Source organism: Mastigoproctus giganteus, chromosome 3 (assembly GCF_048544385.1).
Source record: "Mastigoproctus giganteus isolate SK-2022 chromosome 3, ASM4854438v1, whole genome shotgun sequence".
In the NCBI taxonomy this organism is placed as follows: domain Eukaryota; kingdom Metazoa; phylum Arthropoda; class Arachnida; order Uropygi; family Thelyphonidae; genus Mastigoproctus; species Mastigoproctus giganteus.
Window position 1 is genome coordinate 71,341,757 of NC_143577.1, and position 18,750 is coordinate 71,360,506.

Genomic DNA, 18,750 nt, shown 5'->3' on the forward strand with positions numbered 1-18,750 from the left:
TAAATTTGTTTAGGCTATCAACTTCAACGACAAGTGATGGAAGTCTATTCCACAAACCAACTGCCCGCTGGCTAAAGGCAAATTTCCGCACACCTATCCGACATCCGTCCTTCCTCAATTTGAATTTATGCCCTCTCAGGTGATTATTCTGAGAAAGAGGAAGAATCCCATCGGCATTGACCATGCTCAAGCCATTCAAAGCCTTATACACCTCTATTAGATCACCTCGCCGATGCCTAGTCTCCAGACTCTGTAATTTGCAAAACTTAAGCCTTTCTTCGTAAGACCAAGTATTTGTTCCATTCACTAATCTTGTTGCCATCCTCTGTACTCGTTCCAGCAGCTCTACATCCTTCTTGAAATGAGGTCTCCAGACCTGTATACAGTACTCAAGGTGTGGCCTGACCAATGCCTTATACAAGAGAATAATCACATCCCTATCCCTACTAGAAAAATTCCTGTATATCATTGACAAGACACCATGAGCTACTCTTGCAGCTCGTCTGCACTGCTCAGAGAACTTCATATCTGCCTGCACAATTACCCCCAGGTCCTTTTCATTCTCTACCACTGTCAGCATAGCACCACAGAGTTGATATGTTGATCTGGGGTTACTTTTTCCCATATGTAGTACTTTACTTTTGTCAATGTTAAACTTCATTTGCCACCTCTCAGCCCATCTGCTCAACCTTTCCAGATCCTGTTGCAGCAGCATAGCATCAGTAGTGTCCTTAACAACCCTGCCAACCTTTGTATCGTCTGCAAACTTGGACATTAAGCTTGATATACCATCATCTATATCATTAATAAATACAGAAAACAACAATGGACCTAACACTGAACCCTGAGGAACTCCACTAATAACATTAGTCCACGTTGAGCAGTGTCCATTGATTACCATTCTCTGTCTTCTGCCACTCAACCATCCCTTTATCCATAGCAGCAATTTGCCTCCAATGCCACACTGCTCCAATTTGTGCAACAGTCTTCCATGCGCAACAGTATCAAAAGCCTTTCTAAGATCCAAATATATAGTATCAAAGTTATTCCCTGCATCCAGTTCTTTTGTGACTACATCATAGTATCCAATCAAATTGGTCAGACAAGACCTGCCCTTAACAAAACCATGCTGTGTCTGAGCTATAACTGAATTCTTGTCTAGATGATCCTGCAGTGCTTCTTTAACCAGTGCCTCCATTAATTTTCCTGGAACCGAAGTTAAACTAACAGGTCTATAATTACTTGTGTCAGCCTTTGATCCTCCTTTGTGAATTGGGGTTACATTTGCACATCTCCAGTCTATGGGTACCTCCTCTGAGTCCAAAGAAGCTCTCATAATTATGGCTAGGGGTTTGCTTACTTCTTTTGCTGCCTCCTTTAATATAACTGGATAGATCCCATCCACCCTGGGTGCCTTTTTTATGTTTATCCTCAACAATTTCTCCTCCACTTTCCTCTCAGTTATCAGAAAATCATCTAGCTCACTGCCAATGTTTACTTCACCTATGACATTCCCCTTCCTGAATAACTCCTCATGTGTGAATGTAGATGCAAAATACTCGTTTAGATTGTTACCTCAACTGCTGAACCATCAACATCCAGTGGACCAATCTAATTCATCCCTTTCCTTCTTGAGTTTAAATAGGTAAAGAACTCTTTTCTGTTTTTCTTTGCATCCTTTGCCAAGGATTTCTCATAATCTGCCTTTGCCTGCCTAATCTCCTTTGTGACTTGGTTACAGACCAACTTATATCTATCATAGGCTTCCATGTCACCCATTAATTTGTATATATCCCATGCATTTTTCTTCTCTGCCATATGTCTCATTAGTTCATCTGACAACCATTTAGGCCTGAACCTTGAACAATATTTCTTGGTTGGTATGTAAAGCCTGGTAGCTTCCAAGATTAGTTCCTTGAATGCTTCCCATTTTGAATTTGCTGTTGGTAACATCATCAGTTGATCCCACTGTATAGAATTTAAATACTGTCTCAGCCCATCATAGTCGCCTTTACGAAAGCAAAAACCCTTCCCTTTACCTCTGATGGTAGTTACCTCCTTGAGTAAATCCCACTTCAGCACACTGTGATCACTGCCACCTAGTGGTTCCTTTATCTGCAGATTCTTAATGCATGAAGAATCACTACTGATAATCAGATCAAGAGTATTACACCCTCTAGTTGCCTCCTGAACATGCTGGTGTGGAAAACAATCATCCAATAAATCCACAAAACAAATCCACAAAAGCCTTGCTAGTGTGTGAGTGACCAACCCACAAATTCCAGTCAATATCTGGGAAATTAAAATCCCCCATTATAAGACTCTCTGATTTACTGGCCCATTCTAGTTCCCTGTACAGTATCTTATTATACTCATCAGAGTCATTAGGCCTATAGCACACTCCTACTCTCAATTTTGATTTACCCATGCTTATGTCACACCAAACTGACTCGACACTGCCCTGTCCATCGATGTCGACTGGCTTCACTTCCTTCGATTTTATGTGTTTTTTAACTAATAGCATAACCCCTCCTCCCTTCCTATCCTGTCTATCCTTTCGGTACACGTTGTACTCCCCATATTCCAGTTCTGCATTCCTTGTATCTGTGTGGCACCATGTCTCTGATATCCCAACAATATCTGCCTTTGATTTTTTGAGCAATACCTCAAATTCATCAAATTTATTTACTAAACTCCTAGCATTGGTGTACACGCAAGTATACATGCACCTGTTTCTATTTTTAGCTACCCTAACACAACCCATGTGTTTACTTGTACCACAATGACTTCCAGCAGTCTCTGAAATATCCTGCATATTGTTTTTCAGGCTTCTGCTCATTCCAATAGAAGCAGTGCAAGAATCTCTTTCACCTCTGCAAGTGGCTACTGTTAATCTATTTGTCTTTGTCTCCCCCCCCAAACTAGAAGTTTTCCGACCCACCTAACACTGCCTCGATAGCATCAGCAAATATTCTTGCACCCTTTCTTCCAGCGCAATATGGCCAAAGTAGCTCTTGCGCCAAAAAAACCCAACAACAACAACAACAACAACAGCACCCTTTCTATTTAAGTGTATCCCATCCCTGTAGAAGCAATCTCTCTGTTAACAAGTGCAGTCCAGGCTGAAAAATATTCCGATTGGGTGCTAAAAACAATGACATTAGGTCGGCTGACAGTATCTATCACAGACCTACTTACAGTATCTGAAGGGGAATTAGTTCAGGAACTAATAACATTAGTCCACGTTGAGCAGTGTCCATTGATTACCATTCTCTGTCTTCTGCCACTCGACCATCCCTTTATCCACAGCAGCAATTTTCCTTCAATGCCACACTGTAGTGTGGCATTGAAGTATATGTATAATGACTAAGAAAGATGGAAAATCTTGTTCCAAAATGTATAATGACTAAGAAAGATGGAAAATCTTGTTCCAACACAATCCATCATTTTAACTTTCAGCACCCCAGATTTGCCATTCTTGGTAACAGCTGGCTATTTAAACTGCTGAATTTGGCTTTACATCCCAAATCCCATTCGTTGTTTTAAATGCCTGCAATATGGACACTCCCAGCAAGCGTGTAGAGGTGATACCATTTGTCCTATTTGTGGTTTCAGGGAGCATACACAAGCAGACTGTTCAGCAGGGCTGTGCCGAGCTATTTTAGTACCTGAGGCAAGAATGAAAAATTGTGCCCTACTGTTAATCATGGCAATGTTGACAAGGCCTGACATAGCCAAGTGGTCAAGAGCACAAGTGCAGTAGCACACGCTCTTTGAGCGGACTGTGGTTCAAGCCCATGACTGCTAAATACGATTAACATTTGTATTGATTGATTTATTGTAAACTCCACTGACTTGGTGGTCAAGCCGGAGTATAAACAAGAACATTTTTTTTTTTTTTATCTTTTTTTGTCACTCCTTTCAGCTTTTAATCTGGGGCAAGAGCCTCGTTCGCTTCGCCCTCAGCATGGCTCTGCTGTTCAGTCTCAAGTCCCATTTGGCCAACTGCAAAGGAAGTCACCCAAACTTTTCTAAATCATGTGAAATGTAGAAAACAGGGAAGAAAATTCAAAAATATAAAATAAAACAGTCATATACCCTGAAGCATAGACAAGTTATGTTGACCATGCCCAGTCATTCTTATACATCTCATGCTTGCAACAGCAGCTCAAACAGATGTATCAATACTCCCCAGCATACCTCTAGCTTCTTCTTCTTCTTGAACTTAGCAGATTTTAGGCTTATGAAACCTGTACCACTAACCCTCTTCCAAGAACTGTTCGATCCATCTCTTTCTGGGATGCCCTCTGTTTCTCAAGAATAGTCGGACTATCTTAAATAGAAACATCTCTAGCTAACTAGGTTAAAAGTACACTATCAAACTCTGAAAAAGACACACATCAAAATAAAACCAGCAAAGTGACTGACACTCCAATTAGCATCCCAAGTGATACTCTGACGGTCTTGCATGACAGCGAAAAATTGAAAACTACTAAAGACAACAAGAAAACCAAATCACCCACCAACAGTATGGAAGTAGATCTATGCTCAGATTATGAGGAACCCATACTAGAACTTCACGCAAATTATACTATGGTTACTGGATGCCCCATTTTCCCAAAAAAGACCAGAAAAAATGCTCCGCATACAAAAAACAATCAGATGAATCATCCCCACCTAAACCTAAATGATGCACGACATTTTACAATGGAATTGCAGAAGCTTTCATTACAACACAGACAGCATCCAAGATATAATTAACCAATATTCTCCATTTGCCCTTTGTCTTCAGGAAACTTACTTAACCTCACAAATTTCTCCTTCGATAAAAAAACTGTTGCCTTTATCAAAGAGATTGTAATACAGCTGATGCTGCCCATAGTGGTGTGGCAATCGTGATAAATTCAAAGATCCCAACTAAACATCTAAAGTTGCATTAGCTATATGCAAAGCAGTAGCTATATCTAAAGGACTAGATAAATCTCGCCCATTCCAGGTGAGGACTGAAGAAGGTATGGTAGGAAACTTACCAGAAAGCTTTCTAATTTTTTTTCATATTACAGTAGACTTTCAGAATAATGGCACCTTTGGGGATTCAAGATACCGTTATTTTGATTTTTTCGTTATCAATAAAGTTTTATTTTTAATATATTTAATACAGAAATAATGAGGCTAAATAAGAAATAGAGAGATTAAGAATGCAATTTTATTAACTGTACATTAAAAACAAAAATGTTGATGATCCAGTGTTAAAACAAGTGTTATATTCTGCCATTAATACATTCCTACTTATGCTCTATTTTCTGTTATTGTGTCAAGTTTGTCACTAAGCTTTAATGTTCTTAATTATTCTTTTTTTCTTCTCTGTATGAAGTCTATTAACTTTAGGAGCCATAGTGAGGGGATTTTAATTTAAAATAAATGTAAAACAGTGGTATAATCTGTGATATCAGTACAGAATTCACTTTCAAAATGGCGAATTTAATAAATAAAGTAATCACGTGACTTGCCATTTTCTTTTTTCTGGCACTGCAAGATATCTGCACTGTATGTAAACATCTGATCTCGATGTGCCGTTATCTCAAATGTGCCGTTATTTCGACAGTTTACTGTATTTTGGTGTCAATGTTTCTGTTAATGCAAAACGGATCCAGGATTCTTTCTTGGCTCACCTTTCTATGAAACATGCTTTTGCCCTTAACTTCTTATAATTAATGATATTGGCTGGGGTTGGATATTGCCAAAACAAATTCCAGGTTTTTTTTTTTTTTTTTTTTTTTTTGCTTTCTTTTGTGCAATCCTGATTTCACCATTAATTACAATGTTTTTGTTCAGGGGGTTTGAGAGTGGTATTGCGTCTTTGGCCACATTTAGGAGATGCGACATGATGTAATCTGTCACATTATCAATAGGCTGGAGGTGGAATTTTTCTTCATCGAGAGAGACTGATGACTGAAATTTTGCTCAGTTTGCTTGGAAAAATTTCCATTTCCTGCAGGGTTGAATTGAAGGAGTCTGTGCTATCAAAAAAATTGCATACGATTGGAAAGTGGTCACTGCCCGTGAGATCATTTATAACATACGACTCTATAGTCAGGACCAGTACTGGAGAACAAATTGAGAGAACTATTGCTGAGGTGTATCCAGTTGGGAGTTGTATGTGAGAGTGTGCACCAGTATTATGGTGAGGTTTTGTACTTCTAGAAAGCTTTCAATGAGTCGAATCTGTCTATCTAATTTAGGAGTGCCCCATAAGGGGTGATGCCCATTAAAATCCTCTAATATACAGAGAAGTGAAGGTATCTGTATGAAGAGACCTTCAAAATCTTTTAAAGAGTATGTATCATTTATGATAGGTAGATTGATACTCGTGTTATTGCAATATGGAGAATTATACAGATATAGCTAATGCAACTTTAGATATAGCAACTCAGCAGCATCAGCTTATACTACATCATTCCAATGAATTAAAAACACTGTAGAACAGCATTCTATTAACTTTCAAACTGCCTTCCTTCTGCATATAATAAACCTCTGCAATATTCTGAACTTTTGCATACCATTGGAACAGCCTACAATTGTGCTGCCAGACCAGATGAGATCTATTATGTAGTGCTACAACATCGTCATTACAAAACTTTGTGCCTTCCCTTGGTCTTTTACAACTATATTTTTTTGGAAAATATTCATCCAGCTTCTTGGCATCGTTCTACTGTTTTGGTATTCCTAAAGCCTGAAAAAGATCCAACCAATCCCTACAGCTATAGACCAATATCTCTCTCAAGCTGCCTGAGCAAAAATCCTTGAGAAAATTGTCCACTCATCTGGATCATTGAGTCAGAACATCTAATGAGCCATAGTCAATGTGACTTTCATCAAAACATATCATGCTTGGATCTTATGGTTAAGACTGAATTTGCAGTTCATAAACATGAGCAGTTTGTTAAACATGAGCAGCTAGACTCTAAAGCATTTAGGGCATAAGCTTAAAGTTATGGGAGAGTCTAGACTATGTATGTATAAATATAGTGCAAGCGCATCAGAAATACATAGCTATATCTGAATAAATCAGAATATTAGTAAAACGGCATCGTTTTAAGTTATATCTCATATTGTGAATACTTTCACAACGAGTTGCCATGATATTGCACTACTTTGAATAAGTAACACTTCACCTAAGGAGAAGACTAATGTTACTTATTCTCAGATGGATACCACCACCCAGACGGCACCGTTTCAGGACTATTTGGCCCTTCTTCGGTGGGTGGGTAAGTACTCGAGTGATGCAGTGATGGCAAAACAGTTATGAAGTATAACTCCACAATATGAGAGATGCCTGATGGTGTATCATGTATTTAGACTCTAAAGCATTTAGGGCATAAGCCCCACCCACCGAAGAAGGGCCAAATAGTCCCGAAACGGTGCCGTCTGATGGCGCCCGGAGTTTCCAGTGGACTTCTCCACTGGGGAAGCGTTGCCTATTCGAGGAGTTTGAGTTTTTGAGTGGTGTGAGTTGAAAGAGTTACTGTCCCTTTCATTCTTCTACACCGTTTCTTTTCCTCTTCCACTCCTACTATTACTTTCCCTCTATTTTTTTGCTTTTCTAAGTCTAATAGGGACAAGTGGATAGTCGAGTTATTATCCCACACATATACAAATAGTCCTGAAACGGTGCCTTCTGGGTGGTGGTATCCATCTGAGAATAAGTAACATTAGTCTTCTCCTTAGGTAAAGCGTTACTTATTTGAAGTAGTGCAATATCATGGCAATTTGTTGTGAAGGTATTCACAATATGAGATACAACTTAAAACGATGCCGTTTTACTAATATTCTGATTTATTCAGATATAGCTATGTATTTCTGATGCACTTGAACTATATTTATACATGAGCAGCTAGTAATAATTTCAATAGATATAGAGAAGGCTTTTAACACTACCTGGTAGCATGGTATACTTATTGATCTTTACTCTCTTTATCCACAGGGCAACCTTCCTATTTTGTGAAAAATTTTCTACATGCTAGGTCATTTCAAGTTCAATACCAACATGCCTTCTCGGCAATGTTCATTCAGGAAGATGTTCCACAAGGATCAGTACTGAGTTCCACACTTTTTGCTCTTAGAATAGATTCTATCACTAAACAACTTCTAAATACAGTTGAGACTTACCTTTATGCAGATGACCTGTCCATCTCCTGCCATTCCCAAAATGAGATCTATTAAATGACAACTTCAGATATCACTTAATAAAATACAATGGGCCAGCTTTAATGGCTATTGACTCTCGCAGTAAAAAACAGTTGGCATCCTTTTTGGTAGACAATGCAAACTTCATCCGGATCCTGAACCTCAAATTACTAATGTCTCCATCCCAGTCACTAAGGAGGTGATTATCCCCTTGCATAAGGCAATGGTCAGGCCACACCTTGAGTACTGCATACAGGTCTGGAGGCCTCATTATAGGAAGGATGTAGAGTTGCTGGAGAAGGTGCAGAGAAGGGCAACAAGACAGGTGAGGGGAACAAAGGGGTGCTCTTACAAAGAAAGGCTTAAGTTCTGCAAATTGCAGCATCTGGAGACTAGGCACCTGCGAGGTGTTCTGATTGAGGTGTATAAGGCCTTGAATGGATTGAGCAGGATCAATGCTAATTGGATTCTTCCTCTTGTTCAGATTACAAACTTGAGTTGGCATAAATTCAAATTGAGAAAAGACTGTTGTAGAACAGATGTGTGGAAATTTGCCTTTAGCTAGTGGGTAGTTGATTGCTGGAACAAATTTCCATCTGTCGTTGTGTAAGATGATAGCTTAAATAAATTCAAGGAAGAAGTGGACAAACTTTGGGTGAAATAGGAATTATTATTTTTTTTTTTTTTTTTTGGCTGATAGTGTATAAGCTTGCTTTCTTGCATCATATGCCTCTGCTAATGCTAATGTTAATAACATCAAATTTCTAGGATTAATCCTTGACAACAAGTTAAATTTTTTAGATCATATGGGCTCACATTTGGTGCGTATGGGTTTGGCACACCCAGGGTCCTGAGCTGGATATCATCATTCTTCTCTTTCTTGGTGATTTCCTTCTCTCTCTCTCTCTCTCTCTCTCTCTCTCTCTCTCTCTCAGGGTAACTCAAAAATTTTTTTTTTCTTGCCTGGTGCAGCAAAAGCCTTAGGCTTCCTGCACCGTAGGGCTAATAATGATAATCATAATGCACCTACTTCATGCCTAAAAAAGTTAAACATACTCAGTGCATTATCTGCCCTAACATGGGGTGCAGAGTGTACATCCCTACTTCGGTTATACAGGACATTTTTCAGATCCTGTCTTGATTATGGCGCTCCCATCTATGATTCTTCCAGAATGTGTGCATTATGCTTGGTTGATCTAGTTCAACACAGTGCTTTGAGGATTGCACTTGATACTTTCAGAACATCACCAGCACATAGTCTCTACATTGATGCTCACAAGCCCCCACTAATTTTACACAGGAAAACACTGTTACTGAAGTATGCTGTTAAAATAGAAAGTTGTACCTTGCATCCCATTCAGTCATACCTATTCAATCTACCATTAGAAAACCTTTACAGAAATAAACCTAACATAGTAAAACTAGCTGGTCTTCGCCTTCTTGAGCTGATGCAGGTTTGGAATGTTTCCATCCATTCTGTACAACAGGTAGCAACTTTCACTCAATCACCATGAGTTTATCCTCCTCTTCTACCTACCTGTGACACTTACCTCTGCCAATGAGGAATAATATTTTGCAAGCATCAAATGTCAGACAACTTCATGCAGTTCACACTCAAAAATATATTGACCTTTCCCCCAATTCATATGGATGGCTCTAAATCTAATTCAAACGTTGGAGCAGCCTCAGTGTTTCCGAATGCCATTATTTCAGCATCCATTCGATCTGAATTCAGTACCTTCTCAGCTGAATTATATACAATTACACTAGCTTTAGAAAATCTCTGTTCTGACTGTTCTTTAAAATCTGTTATTTACACTGATTCCTTCAGCTTATTCATGGTATTAAGTAATTTCTCAGATATCTATCCATTTGATTTCATCTAGAACAAGTTCACCTTGTTCTAGATGAAATCAAATGATAGGCATGCAGCATGAATGATTATTCATGCTGCATGCCTATCAAAATGGACAGCACTGGCACTCTCAAACTAATAATAAATGAATTACTAATAACTAAACTATATAAGAAGTAGTCCTTTCGAGGACTACTTATATATTTCAAGAACTTTATGAAAATTTCTCATTTCTTTAATATTTCTCATTTCTCATAATAAATGAATAGGCACATTATAGCCAAAGCAGCTTATGAGCCATCAAATCCCTACAGCAACAACATCATTAAAACAATGTCCCAGATAGGTTATGATTTCTGTGGCCCCCTTAAGATGCTGGACATGACCAGCTATCTCTTTAATTCCTTGTGATATTGGTGCTTCCGTAGCCAGGTGGGCAGGTGCAGCAGTCTGTAGCACACGCTTCTGGATTAGACCAGGGTTTGAGCCCATGACCACCAAATATGGAGGATGCAGAAAGGTCAGGGAATGACCACCACATATCCCCCCGAGCAATATGGCCTTAGATGTTAATGCTCCTAAAAACCAAATAACAAACAACACACAAACTTTGTGATATTAAAATACATTATTTTAATACATTCTCATTCTTTAGGAATTGCAAATTCTTAATTTTTATAATTTTGGCCTTCTCAGTTTAATCTTAACCCTCCTTGAACATTAACAGATGCCTGCCTGTTAACCTATATAACCTGTAATTTAACATTAATTTTTGCTTTAGAAATAATTTTCTTATTCTGTATTCTTTTATTTTCTTCTTCTTCTTTTCATTCTTTCTACTCTTCTATCATCTTACAGGCTAATACTTTCTAAAATTAGCATATACACTCAGTGATCACTGAATTATGACTACCCCATCCATAATGAACTATGCTGCATAACTCACAGTAATTTCTTGTATTCTCTCTATCATGTGACCTCCTCTGACTGTGTAGTTGTCCTGGAGTATAAACAGAAAATTTATTTATTTATTTATAAAAAGCCAAACAGCTTCCCACACTGAAGCAGTGGTAATTTGCATCTGGTTATGCAAGTCAAAAAAATTGCAATTATGCGACATAGTAAAGGTATCACAGAGTTTCAAAAGGGCATGACTGTGGGAGCTTAGGCATTGGGTGCTTCCATATAGAATATGGCATGTCTTGTTGGTTGCTCATGGCCCACTGTGGCTAAGGTGTAGAATGAGTGGAGTTTATTGGGTCAAAAAGGTGAATGTTTGCAGTAAGCGAAGGTTGCATTGAGTTTTACCCTTCACTTACCTACAGTCACCTGCCAGTCACTGTATGACAGCTCACATTGCAATACAATATGGGGAATGCAAGAACAATATCCCAAATGATGAGGTCCCACACACTCAGATGCGTGGGGTTCCACAGCAGATAACCCAAGTGACACCCCCTCTCCACACAGCATTCACACAACAGTGAATGCTGTGTGGTGTCAACAACACACTGGTTGTACACTGGAGGACTGGAAACGAGTGTGCTACTCAGGTAAGTCCAAATACCTGGTGCAACACCCTGACAGATGCCTTAGTGTATGGTGCAAGCAACATGAGTCCATGGTCCCATCGTGTATGGTACCCACTATACAGGCATGTGGCAGTGGTTGCTTAATATGGGATATGTTTTGCTGGCAAGAACTAGAACTGCTGATGTGTATGGACAATGTCTCACTGGTGAGGTCTACTGGCAGCTCTTAGGAGACCATGTGCACCCTATGTCATTGGGCCTGCACTGTGCACAAGTGGTTTGAGGATCACAGTGAAAATATCACTCATCGTGATTGGCCTCCAAATTCTCCTGACCTCAATCCAATTGAATGCCTGTAGACATTTCAGAATGGGAAGTGAGCCATATGGATAAGCAACCATCATCTATTCTGACATCGTGGAAAGACTTGAAGGCAATCTGGCTGTAGATCCCTATAGATGTCTTCAGACATCTAGTGGAGTCAATGCCTAGGTGAATATCGGCTGTTATCCATGCGAACAGTGGCCCAACACAGTATTAGGTAGATGGTCATAATTTAATGATCACTCAGTGTGTATGTATGTGTGTGTGTGTGTATATATATATATATATATATATATATATATATATATATATATAAATGTGTACACACACACACACACACAATATTTTAAAATAAAAAAATGGTGCATAATTTACTTACTTTTGCCTGAAGCATATTTACATCTGCATCTTGGAATCGCCCTTGTCCATAATCCAAAATGGCTTGAGTTAGACCACGAGTTAAAGAAATAGTAATACCATCACGATATATAAAAGCTCCAATTCCTCCACAAAGCTCCAGAATAAATACAAAGATAAAAGCAACACCCATCTAATAATAAAAGAAAAATTATCACTATACCAAGAAAATAATATTATGAGATTTAATTAAGCCTTTCAGTGGTAGTTCTGGTGAGTGAATACGCTGATCTATGTTTTTCACTTAATGGCTTTGGAGAGTTCATATAGACATAAATCTATGTACTTCTGAAAACTGCTTCAAATAGATATTCTTTTAATGCATAAATTGTCTTGAAAATTTTCTAGCACATGCTGCCATCTCTTATCTGTATTTCCAACTAATTGTAGACACAGTTTATAATAAATGGCAGCATTAAAATAGCTTTCAAAATCTGAGAAGATCACACCCGTTGATCTCAATATTGCCCGATTTGGGCATAAAGTTGAAAATTAAAGAATTTCTGTGGAGCCCAGATCTAGAATTTAACATTAAATCACATAACACATGAATAGATGTCGAGGATACTATTATTAACAAAAAAGTAATGGTGGGTTTTATTTTCAGATTTTTTGTTTTTTTTTTTTTTTTTGTTTTTTGTAAATTTGCATATATATATATATATATTTGTCTAGTGATCGAAATGCAGCGATTCCCTGACCATTATTGGCCTTGTGGTCCTCTGTTGAGATGGGGTGTAATGGTCAGTTTATTTTTGGTTTATTTTTGTTTTATTTTATTGTAGTTGGTTTACATCTCTATTGGTGATATTTCACATAAATTTGGACTTGGTGCCCATCAGAGGAAACACTGTTAAATTTCTATTTAATTAGCATTCAAAATTTAATTGATTATTATTTTATTATCTTTTATTATTAGATTTTCTAAATTATCTTGGAGAATTTCAGCTACAATATTTTTACTGTTGTTACCCTTCTCTTCCCTCCCTGTTGGTTTGATCGTTATATTTAATTTTGATTGTTTTTGCTCTTCTGTCTTGCCATGCTGCTGGCATTATTTTTATTTGGCCCCGGGTACCAAGCAATTGTGATCGAGCATTTTCTCTGTGCTTAAACTGCGATTGCCTAAAAGTGATTTATAGTTCTTTTAAGTTCCTATCCTTAAGAAATTTATTTATTTAATAAAAGCTCCTGTTACAAAAGTACCTGTACAGAGCAAGAAAGAAAAGACACCTTTCTTTATTTTTCGTATTTCTATTACTAACATTTACTACTTTACGTTTGGTCACACCAGGCATTGCTCCTGCCTCCCCATGGTGGGACCAGAAACCTTGGTAGAACAGTTAATCTGACAAGGGCCAAAAGAAGCAAATATGGAACAAAATGTGTAGAGCCAACAAGCTCTCAGCCAGTGTTAGATAATGAACATGAAACGTCTCAATCCAAGCTGTCTCCGTTCCTTATCCAGAAACACCTGAAAAGTCTGGCAGGATCTCCTAAGGCAGTCAAGAGACTGCAATCAGGGGACTTGCTAGTGGAACCAATAAACTGCAGACATTCCAAGAAACTGCTAAAAATGACAAACTTTGCTAAAATTCCAGTAAAAGTTTCTTCCCATGCAATCCTAAATACATCTAAGAGTGTTATATCCAGCTGGTATCTATTGAATGTCATGGAGGAGGAGGAGATAACTCAAGAGCTTCAAGATCAATGTTATTGCTGTGAAAAGAATCATGGTTAAAAGAGACAATACACTCACACCTACAAAGAATATTATTCTAACCTTTAACATGCCAAATCTACCATCATCGACTATCTACTTTGCCACATTAGACCCTACATTCCTAATCCATTGAGATATTTTAAGTGCTAAAAGTATGGCCACTCTCAAACGGCGTGTAGAGGAAACTGAGTTTGTCCCAATTGCACGTCCTCTGATCACACTCAAAGCGTTTGCTCAGCGAAAGAAATTATATGCCCCAGTAAGGGCAACCATCCTTCTTATTCAAGGACATATGACAGATGGAAAACTGAAAAGAAAATTGTGAAATATAAGATCGAAAATAAAGTAAGTTTTCAAGAAGCAAGGAAATGTATTGCTCCTAGTACGACTAAACATACATACACCAGTATTGCGCAAAAATATCAATCAGTGGCCACCCAAACTGATGTTACAGTCTCGTCAAACACTTCGATCTCTGACTGGGCTCGGACTGTTCTCTCTCAGCAACAGTCCAATATCCCCAAGCAGTCTAACCAGGCAAGCAATACTGCACTAACAGTACCAGCTACATCTCCTTCTCCCCCCCCCCCCAGTGATTGCTTCTACATCGAATAATCAAAGCTCAAATTTAAAAAAGAATATCCAAGAAACATCTATGGATACAACTGACTAGTCCAAACAGGAAGAACCGACCTTAGAAATATACGTGGAAGAAGAAAGATGTGGACACTGGTTGGCCATTCTTCTCAAAAAAAAACAAACCAAAGCCTGAATGCCACAAGCCAGTCGCATTAAAAAATAGTCAGATACAGCTTCCTCTACTAAACATCAGTAATGCCTTATATTCTACAATGGAATTGTAGAGGATTTCGTAGCAACCTTAATGATATTAATGGCTCGGACTGTTCTCTCTCAGCAACAGTCCAATATCCCCAAGCAGTCTAACCAGGCAAGCAATACTGCACTAACAGTACCAGCTACATCTCCTTCTCCCCCCCCCCCAGTGATTGCTTCTACATCGAATAATCAAAGCTCAAATTTAAAAAAGAATATCCAAGAAACATCTATGGATACAACTGACTAGTCCAAACAGGAAGAACCGACCTTAGAAATATACGTGGAAGAAGAAAGATGTGGACACTGGTTGGCCATTCTTCTCAAAAAAAAACAAACCAAAGCCTGAATGCCACAAGCCAGTCGCATTAAAAAATAGTCAGATACAGCTTCCTCTACTAAACATCAGTAATGCCTTATATTCTACAATGGAATTGTAGAGGATTTCGTAGCAACCTTAATGATATTCAAGTCTTAATTAACCACTACTCTCCAGTTGATTTTTGTCTACAGGAAACCTATCTAACTTCTCAAATTTCTACCAACATAAAGAACTATGCCATCTATTGACAAGATCGTAATACTTCAAATTCCGCCGGTGGGGGTGTGGCCATCTTGGTCAGCTTAAAGATCCCAATCAAACAAATTGTTTTGGCAATAACTTCAACTGAAATTGAGGTTGTTGCCATACATTTGATAACCCAGATTGTGTTAACACTAGTATCAGTCTATCTCCCATCATACCTTCTCTTACCAAGATCTTGAAAACCTGCTAAAGCAGTTACCTTCCCCTATCTGCCTCCTGGGGATTTCAATGACCACCACCCCTTATGGGGATCAACTAAATTAGATAGACATGGCCGACTAATTGAAATCTTTGTGGATAAGCAAAACCTTACTGCTCTTAATACTGGTGCACCCATTCATGTACAATTACCAACTGGACAAACTTCTGCAATCGAACTATCAATATGCTCCCCGATTCTGTTTCCAATCATAGAATGGTCTGTTTATGGATGATCCCATGGGCAGTGACCATATAGCCCAACTCTGTAGGAAATGGAAGTTCTCTCAAGCCAGCTAGGTAAAATTTCAGTCAGTTGTCACCCTGGATGAGCAATTTATATGAACACACTCAACAGATGAAGCCACAGACTATATCACTTCACACCTACTATCTGCAGCTAAATGTCCAATTCCATCGTCGAATCCCCAGTCTCGACGGCATCTTAACTATTGGTGGAATGAAGATTGCCCAAAAGCGCAGAGAAGTTAAAAAATAAAGCATAAATTTATTTTGTAGATCCCCAACCACAGCTAATCTTATCAACTATAAGAAGCTAAAGGCAAAAGCACGTCCATCTCATTCAAAGGCAAGTGAAGAAGAATTCTTGGATTCAGTTTGCATCTACCATAAACAGAACTGCTAACGCTGAGTTAATATGGAAGAAAATTAGGCAGATTTCTGGAAAATTTCCAACCACCCTTTCACCAATTCTTTCATGGGATGGGCAAGAACTCTCTGTTCCTGAAGACATAGCAAATGCCCAAGGCATTTGCTATGTCCTCAGGAACAGACATAGCAACATCAACTTATTCTCTGGAATTTCAGAAAATAAAGACCAAGACTGATCCTCAGTTTTGGACCTCAGTTTTCCTTCCGTATAACCAGCCTCTTCAATATTCTGAACTTCTACACACCATTAAAACAACATGTAACAGTGCTGCTGGGCCAGAGAGAATATCTTATATCATGTTACAAAAATTTACAAATACTGCTGGTCTACTATAACCGAATATTTCTGGAAAACCTTTATCCCAGCTCTTGCCATCATGCCACAGTTCTTGCCTTTTTTAAACCTGGAAAAGATCCTACCAATCCATACAGTTGCAGACCAATTTCCCTCTCCAATTTCCTCAGGAAATTACTTGAAAAAATGATCCATAATCATCTTGTTTGGATAATTGAAATGCAACAACTAATGAGTAAAAAGCAACATGGCTTTCAACAGAACAGGTCGTCCTTAGATCTCATGATCAAAGCTGAGTCTGCAATTCGTAATGCCTTTGTAAAAAGTGAACATCTTGTTATGGTTTCCAAAGACATAGAGAAGGCATTTGATACTATCTGGTGTCATGGCATTCTCAGTGACCTCCATGCTCTTGGTCTATGAGGCAACCTTCCTATATTCATCAGGAACTTTCTCCAGAATCATTTGTTCCGAGTTCAATTCCACAACTCGTTTTCTACAACATTTTTACAGGAAGGAGTGCCACAAGGGTCTGTACTGAGTGCAACCCTTTTTGCCCTTTGAATCGATTCCATCACAAAAGAATTTACAAATACTGTTCAGACCTACCTTTATGCTGATGATCTATTTCTTGCCATTCTCAGAACACGAGATCCACTGAATGGCAACTGCAGATATCCCTGAATAAAGTCCAAAGGTGGGCAAGGTTAAATGGCTATTGTCTATCACTGTAGAAAACTGTTGCAATCCACTTTTGCAATCAACAGAAAATGCATACATATCCTGAACTTCAGATGTCAAACTTTACCATTCCAGTGAATAACAACATCAGATTCTTGGGATTAATCATTGACAGGAAATTAAATTTCCTTCAGGATATTAAATTTGTGTGTACTTCTTGTGTCAAAAAGCTGAACATACTAAAAGCTTTATCTGCCTTGCCTTGTCTTGGAAAGCAGACTGTACATCTTTGCTGCTGTTATATAGAGCATTGATCAGATCCCGTTTGGATTCTGGAGCTCCAATCTATGATTCTGGCGAAAGAGAACAATGGCTGTATCCAGCAGATTGCACTTGGTGCTTTCAGGATATCTCCTATTCATAGTCTATATATCAAACTCTACTCATAGTTTATATAATGAAGCTAATGAGCCCTAAATTTACCTCCACAGAAAAATTCTGCTTCTTAAGTATGCAGCCCGAATACAAAGTTGTTGGCAGCATCCTATTGAGCCATACCTTTTAAATCCACCACTGCAAAATCGCTATAGAAACAAACCCACTAAAATAAGACCAGCAGGCTTAACACCTTATTGAATTAACACAGAGTTGGAATGTTCCTATTGTCAACAGGCAACAAATAATGAATTACTCTCAACCACCTTAGACTTCCCTATGCAATTAACCTGCAATACTTATCTCCATAAATGGGGAAAGAATCAACTACCAATAATCAATGTGAAACAACTTCATGCAAGCCATATTCAGAAATATACTGATTTTTTTGCCAATATATACTAATGGCTCCAAATCACATTCAGCCATTCGAGCAGCAGCAGCAGTATTTCCTTCTACTATCATTTCAGCTGATCTTCCGCCTGAGTATAGCAGCTTCTCGGTAGAACTCCATGCAATAAAATTAGCCTTAGAAAACTTGAATCTACCCTTCTGTAAAATACATAGTATACATGGTCTCGCTCAGCTCAATTACAGCAATGCAAAATTCCTCCTACAAGATTCACCCTGTGTTAAATCAAATCAGAAGTCTCCAATTGCGAATTTGAAGAACATCATCAATCAGTGACCTTTTGCTGGATCCTAGCACATTCGGGGAATGAACTCGCTGACAAAACTGCTAAAAATCCATCAACTTTTGATTTAACCTCCATCCATGTTCCAGCCTCTGACTACAATCACATCATACAAACAGCATGTCTCGTGCAGTGGAAAGATATAGGGCACACCCAAACCAATAATAAACTCTACCAGTTTAAACAGGACCCAAAGTTTTGACACTCTAGCACCAAAACAGTGCAAAGAGAAGTGGTATTTGCACAGGCTTGAATAGGACACGGGTCTGACTCGCCTCCATCTACTCACAGGAGAGGATCCTCCACACTGTTCAGC

The 18,750-nt window shown here is 38.5% G+C and overlaps 1 protein-coding gene across 1 annotated transcript in view; it reads right to left on the reverse strand.

Annotated features, from left to right (window-relative positions):
* LOC150088075 (tetraspanin-6-like) overlaps window positions 1-18,750 on the reverse strand; it is a 167,994-nt gene that overhangs the window by 73,179 nt on the left and 76,065 nt on the right. The window contains exon 2 of the mRNA XM_090370009.1: window positions 12,278-12,448. Coding sequence (XP_090226135.1) covers window positions 12,278-12,448 — 171 coding nt within the window. The remainder of the gene's footprint in view (window positions 1-12,277; window positions 12,449-18,750) is intronic.